Below are 15,371 nucleotides of genomic sequence, written 5' to 3' on the forward strand. Positions count from 1 at the left end.
CAAAGAAGACGGAACTGTCGTTTTTAACAATGGACAAGCATAGATTACAATAGCATAGCATGCAAAAATATTATTCAACAATAGTCAATGCGGGCTCAGCATATGAGCATAGACAATACTGATGCCGCTCCAGACTCATCGCCGACGGCCGCGTGGCCTAATGGATAAGGCGTCTGACTTCGGATCAGAAGATTGCAGGTTCGAGTCCTGCCGCGGTCGTAATTTTGAGTTCTGCTGCATGCTGATGACTTTTCTCCTGTACATGGTGCCTCGTTGGAAAAGGCAAATCCTTTATCGACATTTGCCTAACCATATTGCAATGCATGATTTTATCCTATCTGATAAAAAAAGCATTTTATTTATCTCAAAACAATTTTTAGCCCTGCTTGCTGATGTGGATGTGAATGTAGTGACAGAAAGCAGTGTCGGTCTTATTTCACTGCAACACCTGGCATATTCTAGCCCAGCAATACAGCTACGCTTTCCCCAAACGGTACTTTGCTTTGTTATACCTACTATGAAACCAATGGGTATTTTCTACCTATCTCTAAATATAGCCTACAGTGTTCGCCTGTATTGTATTAGCGAGGTTTGGCGTGATTTATCCTGTTGTGTTTTGTCTTTGGTTCTTGTCAGGCGATGGCGGATGACACGGAGGATGTTGAGCTGGACCTTGCTGCTGACGAGCAGGAGAGGGCGCGGGGAGGCTCAGTCATAAGGTGCCCTGCAGGATATGTCTGTTGTTATCACTGAAAACTCATTCCTTTGTCTTGCACAGGATATTATGCTTTAATTAATATCGCATCAGTGGGAGCTGTGAGATTGTTTTCAACTTGTTGCAATTTGCAATTTAAATAAGCATTTTAAACAAATATCAACTACTTCATTTGACCAGGTAATCTATGTAATATAAACCTACATGGTCGATTTTTTAGTTAGGTTAAATTAAATATTTAATTTATGGTTCTATACATCATCAGAGGAAATCACTGTCTGTAGCCTAACTTTTCTCTGCCTGTTTTAACTCTACATGCTTCAGTGGCACTGCTAGACTTTTCGTCATTTCTAATCCTGTGAATCTGATCCCAGACACCCTCTCGCCTCCTTCTTCCACCTGTTCTTCCGGGTGATTGCCATTGTCACCTATTTGCTCTTTGACTGGATCAGCGAGAACTTTGCATCATGTTTTGTCCTGATCATCACTCTGCTCTCTTTTGACTTCTGGTCTGTCAAGGTGAGCGATGTCTCACTGTAATGCCCCTTACTTTCCCGTGTCTCAGCTCTTTTCTTTCCCTATTGTTCATTTAAGTAGTTTAAATCTTTCACTTCACTGGTTGTTTTTCAGAATGTAACCGGCAGGCTGTTGGTGGGGCTGCGCTGGTGGAATCAGATCGATGAGGATGGAAAGAGCCTCTGGGTATTTGAGGCCAAAAAAGTAAGATGTTATTGTGTGCCATTTTGAGTGTGGCAAAGCATTTTTGGGTGTATCAAACATGGCTTTGTGCGTGCAGACCTCCCGGGGAAAAGACATTGGGACAGAGGCAGAGGCAAGAATATTTTGGCTGGGTCTCATCATCTGTCCTCTCATATGGATGTTCTTCTTCTTCACCTCCCTCTTCTCCCTGAAGATTAAATGGCTGGTGAGACACGTGTTGCTTCTGTGCACGCTCCGTGTATGCAGTACAGACACATCATATACTTAAATGCATCTGTTCGTCTTTCCCAGTCACTTGTGGTGGTCAGTATTTCCCTCCAAGTGGCTAATCTTTATGGTTACCTACGCTGCAAGGCGGTGGGAGAGGACAGCCAGCCTCCAGACAGCAGCTCTTTCATAGGACAGCACCTCCTGCAGCGTGTGAGTGACAGACTGCAACATTTAAAGTTTATGCATGGCAGTGTTTAAAGTTTGCCATAAACTCACCAATAATGTCTTGCCTTCCAGCCAGACATCATCTTTGGGATACTGTGAAGATTGCCTCGTGCACCCACACAGCCACCCTGCTATACTTGTGTGTCTTTATGTGTGGGTCTTTGTGTGTGTGTGTGTGTGTGTGTGAACAAGAGGGGGATGAGAGGTGCCTCATTTCCAAAGTTCACACAAACTGCATCTACTTGAAAGGCTGTGTGTGCCTTGTGCATCCCTTATGCTGCCGACTGTTCACATGGATCAGTCTGGCTATGATGAAGGAAGTGAATTTGATTTTTTCCTCCTCAGTCAGATATGGAGTTGAAAGCAGCATCTTTTCAAGCAGCTCATAAATCCTAGATTGGGATGTAGGCTAAATGTTCTTTCTTTTGGTTTACATGAATCTGTGACAGATCTCAAAATCTGACAGAAAGAGTCCTAAAGTAGTCCTAAACTCCTTAGTAATCCCTGAGAAAATTGGCTTCACTGGAGGAAGAAAAGTGAGTCAGTAGTGTGTGTCAAGTGGTTAAATGGCCCAACCTGTCTCTGATGTTTGGATGACAATGTTTCACATTGTTTCAGATACAGTGTTAAAGGTTTATAATTCATTCAAATGACCAATAAAGATTGATTTTGATGAAAATGTCAGACGTTAATCAGCGGAAAACCTTTGTGTTGTGTCATGTGTGCTTCAGTGCACCACGTGATGAATGAATGAGCAAACACACACAAACCAGACAAAGGAATGGGAACCATGTTTTGTTAAATATATACAGTATATATATACATATGCATAAATAAATAAAGAGAGAGCGAGAGAGAGAGACGTCTGATGTATTTTTCATTCATTTGTGCCAGGCTGAACTAGTCCAGTTTTTAGGTTGTAGGCCTTTTGAAGCCTATCCCTAAATAGGAATGCAGTGGGAGTTTCAAAAAAGCTTTACATGCTTCATAAGTTTATAATTTAGCCACCAGGCACTCAGAACTGTTCGCGATGATGAGAACCCTCAACTATATTCATTATGAAAATCTTGTGCCTTAAATTCTACTAGTAGACATGTCTAAAAGAGATCATCTCTTTTTAGCTGCTCCCAGTATAGTTTACTACATATAAAGTGCTCAGAAAACACTTTCTTCTGGCCGTACAGATTTGGAGGGAACTGTTCATAATCTTGGCCGTGGCCCCGGTGCTCTCAAGCCATCACTTGTCAGAAACAACCGCCTCAGTCTACAAAGATGCTTTATTTGTCAAGACAGCTCACTCCAACTCCCAGACTGTGAAATTTTTTCGTCGGGGGGACCGGAATTAATTTTCTTGTGCTCACTCGGCTAAACCATCCAACCCAAGCTATTTCAAAGCAATAAAACTAATCTATGAAGGAAGAGTTTTTTTTTGTTTGTTTTTTAAAAATATGATACCACTAGGCTTCTCTTAAAGTTATACTGGGACAAATAGTTTATTTCATACCCATCATGTGAATGGGAACATTCGGCTGTGTAAAATACTACATTCCTTACCAACCAAATGATTGTTTTGCAAGTGTTCAAATTAATCAACTCTGTCAAATACACTTCACTCAACCTCACCACACCTGAGTGGGCTGTGGCTGCTGTCAAAGTGGGCCAATCACAGGGCGAATTAAATGATAAAAACGTTTGCAGTGACTGGCTCCAAGTTAAACTATGCAAATATACAAAGGACTGAATGCAAGTTTTATTTTGTTGTTAAGACTGTGTTTTGAGACTACCTAGTAGGCTACTGGATTTTGCTTGTGTAAACCAGTTAGATTTTTATTGATTTTCAGAGAAAATATTAATAGAGCACAATGAAATCGTGAAATTAATTTATGAAATTATCAAAAGCTCCAAAAAAGTTAGTAGATGGACGTACTGGTCACGACTGCTTTTCCAGTGTTAAAGATGAACCTTCAGTCTCAACTTCCTTGAAACTCCAATTGAAACTCCTTGAAACATCAATCAAAAGCTCCAGAAAACTTTACCAAGAGGTGAGACTGGCTTGTCAAAGTGACAAGGGGCTTATCTTGTGCATTCTTTAGTCTTGTTCACATCAGCAGTAGCAGCAGTACTCGAAGTAGTGGTAATAGTAGAAGTAGTAGCCAAGTAGTGAGGAAATCAATAAAAAGAGCGAGAAGCGTGTTAGAAGTGAGATGTCTCTCAGAACTGAGACGTTCTTTGGTGCCGCCGGTCGACTCTGTGATTGGTCAACAAGCCGCGCTGGTCGTGGCATGACGTCAGTGCGGGAGCGAGTAGAGGAAGCGCGCAGACTGGAGGAGAAACAGAAGCTGGAGGACTGGGGATGAAAGTGGACTCACCTGAGAGCAGCGGCGTTGACGCGCCACAAGGCCCCGATGTAAACGCAGAAAAATCCATCTGGAAAATTCCTTACGACCTGAAGTTGAGGACATTTCCCTCCTGTCTCTGCTTTGCTTCTGAAAGTGGCAAGAAACGCGTCTGAAATCAGACAAGGTTCGTACATTACAGCGTTACCAGCTTTCAGCCTCTTCTTGTGCCATCTCCGTGTGTGTTATGCAGAGAATTTAGGGACACAGAAGGTGCATGTTCAGCTTACCTCGCATTGCCTCACCTCTGAGTTTATTTTCTTTGCTTTAACATTATGTAATCCTCAGAAATGCTCTCACGTATCTTTAAAAAATTAAATCTCTTGGTCCTCAGACAGACAGAAAAAAACCCTTGTTCTTTTAAGTGGCAGAATATTACACCACGTACATCAGCCTGTTATTATGATCAGTAACAACTGCTTCCTCTAATAGCTTATGCGGATAATCCTTGCGATGTGAAATAGTCCAGTTTTAGAATAAGTAGGCCAGTCGCAACTCTCATTAAAAGTAGGGATCAGTTGCCCCCCAACTCCCACCCCCCCCTCTCCAAGAGCACCGAAGAGCCAAGAGCAAATTAAATCATCTTAAACCTTCACATCATTTTTTTTTTTTAAGAAAAGAGTCAGCTGTTGATCTCGGAGCATCAGTGAACCTGCTGCAGCAGCAGCAGCAGCAGCAGCAGCAGCGAAGAGGCGTTTCTGTGCCGTGTCAGGTTCACGGTCATGCTTTCAGGCCGCCCTGTAGTTTATTCACACGGACGTTTCATGATCATCCAGTGTGGCAAAACAGGCTGATACGACGATGTGCGCTCCTCAGCGTTAAGCAAGCGTTGCCTTCACGTGTAGACACACAGACTTTAACTTCTAAAGCGTGAATCTGTATGAATTTTACGGTTTATACCGCTGTAAAATAGTCAAATGTCAGCAGCTGTGTGAAATATAAGAATAATAGACTACCTGGTGTAAAAGGAAGATGAGACAGCTCTGCTGAATAAGGCCTGTCGTTAACTGGAGACGCGGATTAAATCTTTCACTGTACATGTGGGTATTTGTGAAGGCAACCCAGCACGTGAAATGTGACTGGCGTGTGTTTCAAAAGGCTCATTTGCCAGTTCAGGCTTGCGAAGTCAGTAGTCGATAAGAGCAAACATTTTCTGCTTTGTTAATTGTGTAATAATACGTCCGACTCTTTATATAGAAATAAAAGAGAAGGGATGCTAATGCAGTAACAGCAACACATTTAAATATAAATCCAAAATATTCCGATGCCATACAGTCATCACAGAGGCTTTTTTTATTTTAGAATAAGGCTTGTGAAACATATGTACGATGCAAACTGAAATATGAGGTGTAATGTGAGTGTAACTGATCGGGCCTGTGGTGATACATGACGACAGGAATATCTGACGGCTGTAAGCTTTAGTTTGCAGCTGTTCAGATTTCACACACACACACACACACACACACTGATCGTGTCCTCTTATCGTGCTGGACTGCAGTCGTTTCCCTGTGGCCTCAATCTGTTTATGTGTGATTAAAAAGAATGACAATGTAAATGAGCCCTGCGGATGAATATTTCAGGTTTACTAAAACTATGTTCACCCTTCACCTCGTTGCAGATCAGGCCAGCGTCATGTCGGGCCGCACACGGTGTGTGAGTGTGTGTGAGGGAGAGAGGAGGTCTGTTTCTGTCTTTGGTTATCTAGCTGTATGAGTGTTAAATACCTGTCATAAAGCTAGATAACCGAAAGTAGAAATGGCTTCCAATTTACTCACGCTTTACTGAGAGAAGAGACGGATTTTAACCTTCGCCTCAAACAGGTAAGACAATAGTTTGGCTTTGGGGATTTTTTTTCTTGAAGATTTTCAAGAAATTTAGCATTGATATAATGCAGAATGGCTGGTGCAATATGTAAGGTGTACAAACACGTGTAATTAATAATATAGCATTTTTAACATAGCGTGCTAAATGAGTTTTTTTTGTTTTAATTTTATTATAGCATATGGCAGAAAATATGTGTTTTTAGTAAGGAAAAGAAAAATGCCTTTAACAGAATATATGGATTGATTTATCTTTATTCTTTTTTACCTCATGGGGAAAGACAAGGTGTAAGGTTCACCCACACAGCTTCTCCTGGGTCACTGTGCTACGGAGTTTGATATTTAGGCCTGGAAATGTTTGCTTCTGTTTTGTTAATCTTCACTTTATTTTGAGGATTCAGTATGTGAGCTCTTTGAATTTGCTAAGTCAATGAGCGGTCCTGTGTTATGGTGCTTTTAAGGGTTGCTGTGCATTCGGGCGCTGGTGCTGCATGGTGCTGAACGTTGGTGGTGGGTGGAGGGCAAAGGTGTAAACAAGAACTCCCCAACTTCCTCCATTTCTGTGACTCCAAAATTAATGCGCAAGAGACCTGTGATTTAGAAACATCATAGGAGAAGAATTTTGATTCGTATTGAGTGGGAAAAAATAAGGTAATATTGTGGGAATGTATGGGTCATGACAGGGCTTTTTTCACAGCAGATGTGTTGATTTGCAAAGCATCATGACAGAGAGCCAGCATGCACAACACCAGGACTCTCAGACTGAAGCAGCTAAGTGGAATTCAGCCATTATTTGTTTCATTTCTTACACCTGTGCTTTCCGCATTGGGACAAGTCACAGTGTTTTTTTGTGAGATAAGGCCTTACTGATCCGCCGTGCTCTCCTGAAGTGAGTGAAAAAATACACTGAAGCTGAAGGTCCTCCAGGATTTCTCTCAGCGATCCCATGAGGTATCTGCTTTGAGACACACTGGTGTGTTGCCATGCCATCCTTAGCCAGTGCATATATTTTACCAAAGCAGATGCTCCTTAATTTACTTTAATCTTTTGGATGAGAACTTTCAATTTGTGTAACAAATGACACCACATTTTGGATTTAACATAACTAGATTTTTATGTTTGAGGAGGCTAATGCTTTGTCCAGGCACTAATGTCTCCAGGACTGCACTTGAGTGGTATAACACCCTATGCACACAGGGTTAAAAAAAAACCTCTTGGCATCTGTATTTAAAGCTGTAAAGAATCCTGGGACCTTTGGGATACATTGTGTCTCGCCTCAATGAGAAGGCCGGGGCCATCCTGTAGACAGGAACTGAACTTTTCAACTTGGTACTTCAGCGCTGTGCGGTGCATACGCTCAGCCCGGAGAATGCCACTAAAGCCTAAAGAGCACCAAAGTGAGATGAGTTTTCATTCACTCTGTTAACTACCTATTGCAGAAGAGCTCGCTGACAAACCGGGCTAATTGCTTCATTTCACAGTGAGATATTGGATATGTGAAAAGGCCATGGTCCAAGCCTTTTCCCGAGCTTTGCCTGGTATCGTGTCAACATGGCGCGCCTCCTTAATGAATGGGAATAAAAACGCTTGAGGCTTTATTTATGGGATGGTCCAAAGCACCCTTGTTTCAACCTGTGTGCATGTCTCATGCAAATGATTCTTTTTATTCTTTTACTGTGGCAAAGATACACACTCATGGACCCACCCCCCCAAAAAAACAAAACAAAAACAAAAACAAAAAAAAACACACATGAAGGACATTGCTCTTTGAATGAGCAAAGCTGGCCACATATTTAAAAGTTTTGCTAACTTTGTAAAGAATAACTGAATCAGCTGTTTAATTAGGAATCTATAATCTAAAGTCCGTGCGTGCTTCGCTATACTGATAACTGAAAGTACAAAATGTGCTTTTCATGTTTTCCTCCATTTTCTCTCCTCCATCTGCTCCTGTTACAGGCCTCTGATTAACGACGCTGAATGATCGAAGATTCCTGAAAAGAGGGTAGAACCACAATTAAAAGAAAACGAGGAGAGAAAAACGGTTGGTCCGGAATTGCCACCTCCCCCCACCACTCCTCATCCTTTTTACCCAAGAGCCTCTAATGCCATCTGTACTGCCAACGGGGGGACGCTTCGCCCATGCCAGGAGGCGGACAAAGACCCCGCCGGATCCTTGGAGTATGGGCGCGCTCGGAGGAGCCATCTTGGGAGATGTTGCTGTGACACCTAAAATGGCTGGGCTGGCATACGAGGTGAGCTGCATCATGGTTTCCTGTTGGGTACCAGTGGTGATGGTGGTGGTGAGCGGGAGGTGGGGGAGTGTATGTGTGATTTTGTGTGTGTGTGTGTGATGGGGGATGGGGGCAGGAGGAAGGACGAGGGAAAGAAGAAGAGTTTCCTATTTCCTCCCCAGTCACACATGGCCTCTCCCTTTTCTCTTCTATCTTCTGCTCCTGCTAATTAGCAGTTAAGGGGTGATGCTGAGGGGGGGAGGAAGGGTGGTGATGGTTGGTGGTGGTGGGGAGGGGTGAGGTGGAGGGTGCTAGCAAACAAAATTAATGAGCTGGCACTGGTTGAAGGAAACCTGCCATCCTCTCTTGTCATGGTGCTTCTTTGCTCTCTGATGCACACCAGGCAGTGTGTGTGTGTGTGTGTGTGTGTGTGTGTGTACGGCGTGTTTCCACCCGACAGACCTCGTAGATTAATTCAAGCAAAACTGCTCCACTTTTTTCACATTGTGATATGTAGCACAGTGTCTTAATGTGCTGAAGCCCTCAGGTGAATGTTGTTGAGTAGGTCGGGATCATTTAGGAAAATCACTTTTTATTTTTTTAAAGTAGAACCGTTACATTCTTAAATGTCTTAGATTTCGACCACCTAAACAAAGATGTTTTGACTTGCAAAGTGGTTCTTTATGTGAAATAATATCAGCACTGAATATCAGCAGTTTTTTTTTCCTTTTGAAAACATTTATACAATCATGTTCATCAGTGAAAGGAATTTTTAAACAAGTCAAAGACTGCTTACGTGCTGGATATCTTGTCTCCGTCGGCATTTAGTGCCCAACGTTTGACATCGATCACAACTCTCAGTGTACATTCACGTGCGGCGAAACTTTGCTGCTACTGCTTCGCTGTATTTGACACACAGAGTAAAAATGTCAGATGTCACCGATAAAAATAAATGTCACATTCCCGCAAAATCTGACAGGAAGAACCAGCAACCACGAAATATCAATGCTCCAAATTTTCACCACTTCCATCCCTGTAACCTCCCACACACATGCACAGATTGTGCGAACGCTCCTCCTCATGGTGTGGAGCAGCTTGGTGCCCCTGGTAGCTCTGGCAGCAACCTCACGCAGAAAAGAGAGACACGTGAGCATGTGTGTCCAGGGCCAACATGTGCAGCTGCAGTGCTTGTGTGTTAATGAACAGTGCTGTGCGTTTTCACATTATCATTCAGCCCGTCTCTCCCTCTCCCTCTCTCTCTCTCTCTCACTCTCTCTCTCACCCCTCAATAGCTGTTTAGTCCCCCCCAGCTCCCTCCTCCGCCCTCCATAAAGGCCTGCTTTCCCACCATTGTGGGAGCTGGTGCTGCGGCAGGACTGGGCTTGGGGGCAGGGTGGGAAAGACCCTCCAGACTAGACATGAGCAGATGCCTGAGACATTAGACTGTCGTGCGGATCACAGGGGTCGGGTGAGCCGCTGAGTTTTAATGTGTGCGCGAGTGTATGTGTGTTTGATATGTGTGTGTGATGGGTGGGGGGGGGTAGTAGTCCAGACCTTGGAGTGCCACCTGACTGTTCATTAGTCTACTCAGCCTCCTCTGCATGTCTGAAAGGCATGGAGATGCAGGTTTTTTTTCTGCTAAATGAGAAGGATTTCACTGGCGTAAGAGATGCATTCATACATGATATGCATATAGGTGCATACGCTCAGGCCTACACCCTGGTGGTCTGCCATTCGAGTGTATCAGCAATGATATTTCAGCAACCACAAAGATGCATTTTACCATTTTTGACATTGAGACAATCTGATTTTATTTTATGCGTGCTGCCGGTCATCAGCCATGCAGTCCTTTATCTTTGCTCGGTTAACCAGCTGGATACGATTTGTCCTTCGTGCAAACAGAATCTACATATTTTGCGTCGCTCTCAGGTGGTAAAAAAGACAGACGTGATGAAAATCTCACAAGGCACCTGGTGGCACGGTGTATCACTGAGAATGACTCAGCTAAGGCGATGGGTGTGCCTAACAAGCTGAATGATGTAACCTGCGGATAATGATTATTAATGAGCCTCATACTGTACCTCCGCAAGATATGTATGGCATGTGCAGCCCACGTGTCAAAAGATTATACCCTCTCTTTATTCATATAAAAGACTCAGAGCTGTCTGTATAATTGCATTTGTGCTGCTCGTCTGTGATATACAGCGCATTGCTTCGGGCACGTTTGACAGAAGAGAGAAAGAAATGGTGAAAGCGGGAAATTAATCTTGGAGATACTGTAGCATGCTCCATGGTACGTCTCTGTTGCAGATCCTCTTGTTGCGTTAGAGAAAACAGCGGGGCGAGAGGTGGCAGAATGATGAAAGCGCTGCTTTTCAAAAAGTAAAACTGAAAGATTGGTTTATCAAGAAAGGGTTAAAGATACTGGAGACAGATGTATATATGTATGCATCTATATGCGTATGTAAGGGAGGCTACAGAGGCAGGTGTAGCACATGGGGCAGCCATATTTGAGCCGCCAGTGTTACCTCTGCATGTGTTAGCTTGTGTAGCAGTGACATGCTAAAGCGGCCAAGAGGAACTGGGTATGGAGGACGTATGTGTGCGTGTGTGTGTTTGATAAGAGCAAGGGAGGGCGGTCAGTCTGCAACTGTATGTGATGGCTGCAGCAGTTGACGGAGACAGCGTGGTCAAAGAGAGACAGCGTGGTCAAAGAGAGACAGTGACTGAAGCAAATTAGTGAGGAAAATGTGTTCATCCTTACTCTTCCTGCGAAGAGCGAAGTCGCTTTTCTACATTTGGAGGGTGTGAAAATGAGTGACACGCACACACAGAATATTTATTCCTCTAATGATCGCTGTCGGTAATTCTGACTAATTGCAATATGAAGGTTGTCATAACATGAAACGAGCGGTAGGGAGTGAACACAGAATTACAATGCGCTCTCGAGGCTGGGGTCGTCCTGATATGAATATGTCTAATAAACACTTTGGTGAAACTGCTTGAGAGTCTGGTTTTAATCTGCTCTGAAACAAAAGAGAGTTTTCAGTCTGAAAGCGGAGCGGCTGAACAGAGAGGTCACCGTGTCAGAGGGATTTAGGATGTGAATGTCCCTGAATCTTCCTCTGCATACTGTGCGTACACGATGGCAGATGATTTCTTCCTTCTTCAATTCCTTTGTGTACATTACCTAACCTAACCTAACCATAACCTTTCTTTCTTTCTTTTCTCCTCTCTCTGTTACTCATCATGTGTTGTATTGTCTTTATGTACTGGTTTTGTTTGCGTGGGGTTTTCATTGCAGGGACATTATAATATGTGACATGATGAAGTGACAGTGGCAGGCACTTACTCCAATTCTGTGCGAGTGAAGCAGTCTAGCCATAGTAGTGATAAAATGTTAATACTATATAGCACCTGGGTTACCTCTTTGGATTCTCCTCACTATGTGTGGACACTATTAATGTTTTAACGGCTCTGCTGTGATATATAAAGCCCAGCTCACGGGCCGCCCATAGTCTTGGATGAGGTCCAATGTGGGTCAAGCGAGGCTCATCTGGGTTTTTTAATGCAACTTTGGCCGAGACTAATCTAGCACAAAGCCTGACATTAAGTATCTTAGAGGAAGATGGAGAGAAGTTTCTACATCCCAGGCTTTTCAGATTACGTCTGTTGGCCATGGCGTCCCTGAGTAGGGGTCCTGTATGCTCCAATGAAAGTAGAGGAGAATTAGGTGACTGAGCCTTTAATACAGAGGGCCTTTGTAATCATATCAGGAGGAGATGAGATTCTAGGGTGAGGAGAATTAAGGGGAATCCTTGGCGTGACCTCATTTGTACGTGTTTTTTACTCTGCTGGTAAAGTGCACGAAGCAGGAAGGGAATGTTCACGCAAAAAAGCCAAAAAAAGTAAATAAAAATAGAGTATACTCTCACTCTTATGTCACGAGGTGGACACACAACTCTGTCATTCGGTCAGAAATCAAGTCAAGTTCAAGTTTGTGGGTGCAGCCGCTCTGTCTGCAGACAGAGTCTGTGGCCACCCTGGAGTACAAGAGCAGGAGGAGGTGGTGGTGGTTGGGTGGATACATAGCCTTTGACCTCTGTTAGGGTTGCTATGGGAAAGAGGCCGGCCGGCTCAGTAATGTACATCTGAAAAGGCCGAACTGTCAGAGCTGTCCAGCAGACGTCAACCCCCCACCACACACACACACACACACACACACACACACACACACGCCCACACGCACCAGTTCCAAACCATTCACACATACTCACAGATGGCACGGGCCAGCTTGGAAATGTTTGTGGTGAGAGAAGAGAAGAAGCTTTATGTTCATCAGACACTGTTATAATTCATCCAGCCTGTAGAGTTATACATTACCAGTCTACACCTCTTCCTCAGTGCAGACACTCCATTGTACTGGACCACTTCTGTCTCATTTTTCAGTCTCCATCCTACACATCTGAACGCCAACTCTGTGTGTGTGTGTGTGTGTGTGTGATGTGGGCCCATACGACACTAAATTTACTGTGGTGAAACAACACTTGTCAGAAAATAAAATGACTTCTTATGCTGCAAACAAAGAGCTTTGTCTCCTTCCTCGAGTTCTACGCATAAGATCGGCCACAAAAAAAGGCCTCACAACTAAGACATAATTCTTCAAGCAGAATCAGAGATGGAGGACATTTTATTAAAAAGTGTAGCCCTTACATCATCATGTAAAGAGCAATAAAACACAAAATGGTCTTAAATCTCATTTCGGTTATAAACGAACGAGGCACATGAGCGTCTGCGCTGTAGTTGTTTTTAGAAGACATGCATGCAGCAGCAGACTTTGGGAACAAATTGCACATATTACACTGCAACCTGTGTTGAAGAATAAGAAGTAAATTAACGGCCCGCACCTCCACTATCATCTCTTCTGTTGCCCGTCTGCGTGGATTAACTACGTGGAAAGACGTGTAGACGAAATAATCTGGAATATATTTATGTCTGCTCATTTTTAAAACTGTCAGTGTTGGATGTTTGAGTGACTGCGTGTCAGAGAGGCCACGCACAAACGCTGATTGTAATGCGTGCGTGTTTCTATGCCCCCTCTGTAAATGTGTGCAAGTGTGTCCTCATTTAAGGTTTCATTCATTCAGGGGAGGGGTCTCAGGAATAAAAGAGTGTGTATTTGCATACGCTGCATGCTGTCTGCAGGAGAGGGAGCAGTCAAAAAAAGATGTCAGAGGTGGACAAAGAGAACGAGGACAAATCCTTCATTGTGGGGTTGGTGGGAGAAAGGGCTTGTCTGAATTGGGGAGTGGGTGAAAATTGACAGAGAAAGAGTTTGAGCTGGCTCCCTGTGGGGATAAAAGCCTTAAGATCCCTCCATGCATACAGCCTGAAAATGGGAGAGGAGAACAACATGCAGAGCGCAGGGGCCTATTTTTTTCACTCGGCATGAAAAGGAAGTTTGTTTTTCTGAAACACTGCATGTAATTTCTGATTTATGAAACTAGAAAAAAAAAAAAATCACGCACAACAAATTCAGTACTGTCAAAACATATCCAAAGATCTTAAGTTTGCACAGTCTTTATTGCTTTTCTATCCATGGTCTTAAAACACATCTGACTCTATTTCATGTGGGAGTTTGTTTCCCCTTTTTGTGTGTCGTTAAAGCCTACGGCGCTCTTTTTCAAAATCTATTTTATCACCTTTTTTTTTGTCAAATAAAGCTTCAGTTATCGGGAATGTTTAACGTACAGTTGTGTAAAAAGTAATTTACTTTTATGCTGCATCGTCAATAATCCCAGAGAATATATAGTATGTACTGTAGAAAAGACTTCACAAGCTTCTCTCATTTTTCTTTCATTTCCTCTGTCCAAAAATATTATTACTGTCCATGCAAAGTGGAAGAGTTTATGAACCCAGGTTTGATTGTCTTTTTAATGACCACCTCCATCATTTACCCTCAGGATGGGACAGGATCTGCAAGCCCTTCTGCGCTCTGTAGGGACCTGCTTTTGCTCCAGGAGGTCGTGGACCAAACTCATCAGCAGAGACGACAAAACGATGATTATTGTCCGCCTAAACACTGCAAGGAGTGTTTAAAAAAAAAATTCTGTAAGCCTCATATGTGCAACTCAAGATATGTGTGTTATCCATGAAAATGACAAGTGTGTTCCAAGACTCTGTATTAATGATAAAGTGTGTGCAATTTGACGTGTTTATGTGTCCTTGTCAAGTCTTCCTCTTCTTGTCTACATTTGCTCCTCACTTTATACTGTGCATCGTGTGCACTTTCAGAGCAAATGCATGTTTTGTTTCTAAATTGAAAAAGTAATTTTATAGACATGTATTACTGATAAAGTTTATGGCTGTCAATGAGACCGAAATATTTTGAAATAAAAATAATGAAAATAACTTCTTTGTGTTACAGTCTTATTTTGGTGACCAAACAATACATGTGAAACACGCGTGATTTTTACTTTTTTAACTTGCTAAAGGCTGCATTTTTACATCGAATATTTTTAATCGGCGTTTTTCCTCTTAAAAGAAACAGACCTTTAAATATGGATAAACGCCAGTCTGCAGTCTTTCCTTTTTATTCTTTTTTTTTCGATTCACATGGTGATGTGGTGTGAGCACCGTGTGGGAAAGTGTTTGAGTGACCCCGCATTAAGTTTTAATTAGGAAGAGCAGAAAGAAGGACGTGTGTTGAATCAATGAGGAAAAGAAAAGTTCAGCCACAAAACTCAGCGGACAAAATGACCCTGCCCGCTATTAAAATATATAATAAACTTTTGCTCATTCTCCTCATATTTTATTTAGCAGGAAAATGTAAACGGGTTTTTTTTAATGCATTTTTTAATCGCTCTGCAGATTTTTTTCTATACTTTGCAAATAAAATAATAATAATGATGATAACAATAATAATAATAATAATGATCATAATAATAAAGGCCTGAATAAATGACAGGAAAGACAAAATGTGGATAAAAAGATGTGAAGATGTTTAGGCTACTTTAAATCCAAATGTATTACTGCCAGCCCGGGCCCAGTTTTG

At 42.7% G+C, this 15,371-nt stretch overlaps 1 protein-coding gene, 1 long non-coding RNA gene and 1 other non-coding gene across 3 annotated transcripts; all 3 read left to right on the top strand.

The window, feature by feature from the left end:
* The first annotated feature begins 5 nt into the window (after nt 1–5).
* LOC124061301 (Golgi apparatus membrane protein TVP23 homolog A-like) lies at nt 6–2,436 on the top strand. Its single transcript, XM_046392964.1, has 7 exons — nt 6–493; nt 637–719; nt 1,090–1,234; nt 1,346–1,435; nt 1,512–1,640; nt 1,727–1,855; nt 1,943–2,436. The coding sequence occupies exons 1-7, from the start codon at nt 122–124 to the stop codon at nt 1,967–1,969; spliced, it is 975 nt and encodes a 324-aa protein (XP_046248920.1). The 5' UTR covers nt 6–121; the 3' UTR covers nt 1,970–2,436.
* trnar-ucg lies at nt 147–219 on the top strand. The gene has a single exon. It is a non-coding gene; the product is annotated as a tRNA-Arg (tRNA).
* A 3,475-nt stretch (nt 2,437–5,911) lies between the features above and the next one.
* Nucleotides 5,912–14,376, top strand: LOC124062573. The gene is made up of 3 exons (XR_006843947.1): nt 5,912–6,086; nt 8,043–8,338; nt 14,281–14,376. It is a non-coding gene; the product is annotated as an uncharacterized LOC124062573 (long non-coding RNA).
* The last annotated feature ends 995 nt before the right edge of the window (nt 14,377–15,371 follow it).

The sequence above is a fragment of the Scatophagus argus genome, chromosome 7, assembly GCF_020382885.2.
Source record: "Scatophagus argus isolate fScaArg1 chromosome 7, fScaArg1.pri, whole genome shotgun sequence".
NCBI classification, from domain to species: domain Eukaryota; kingdom Metazoa; phylum Chordata; class Actinopteri; family Scatophagidae; genus Scatophagus; species Scatophagus argus.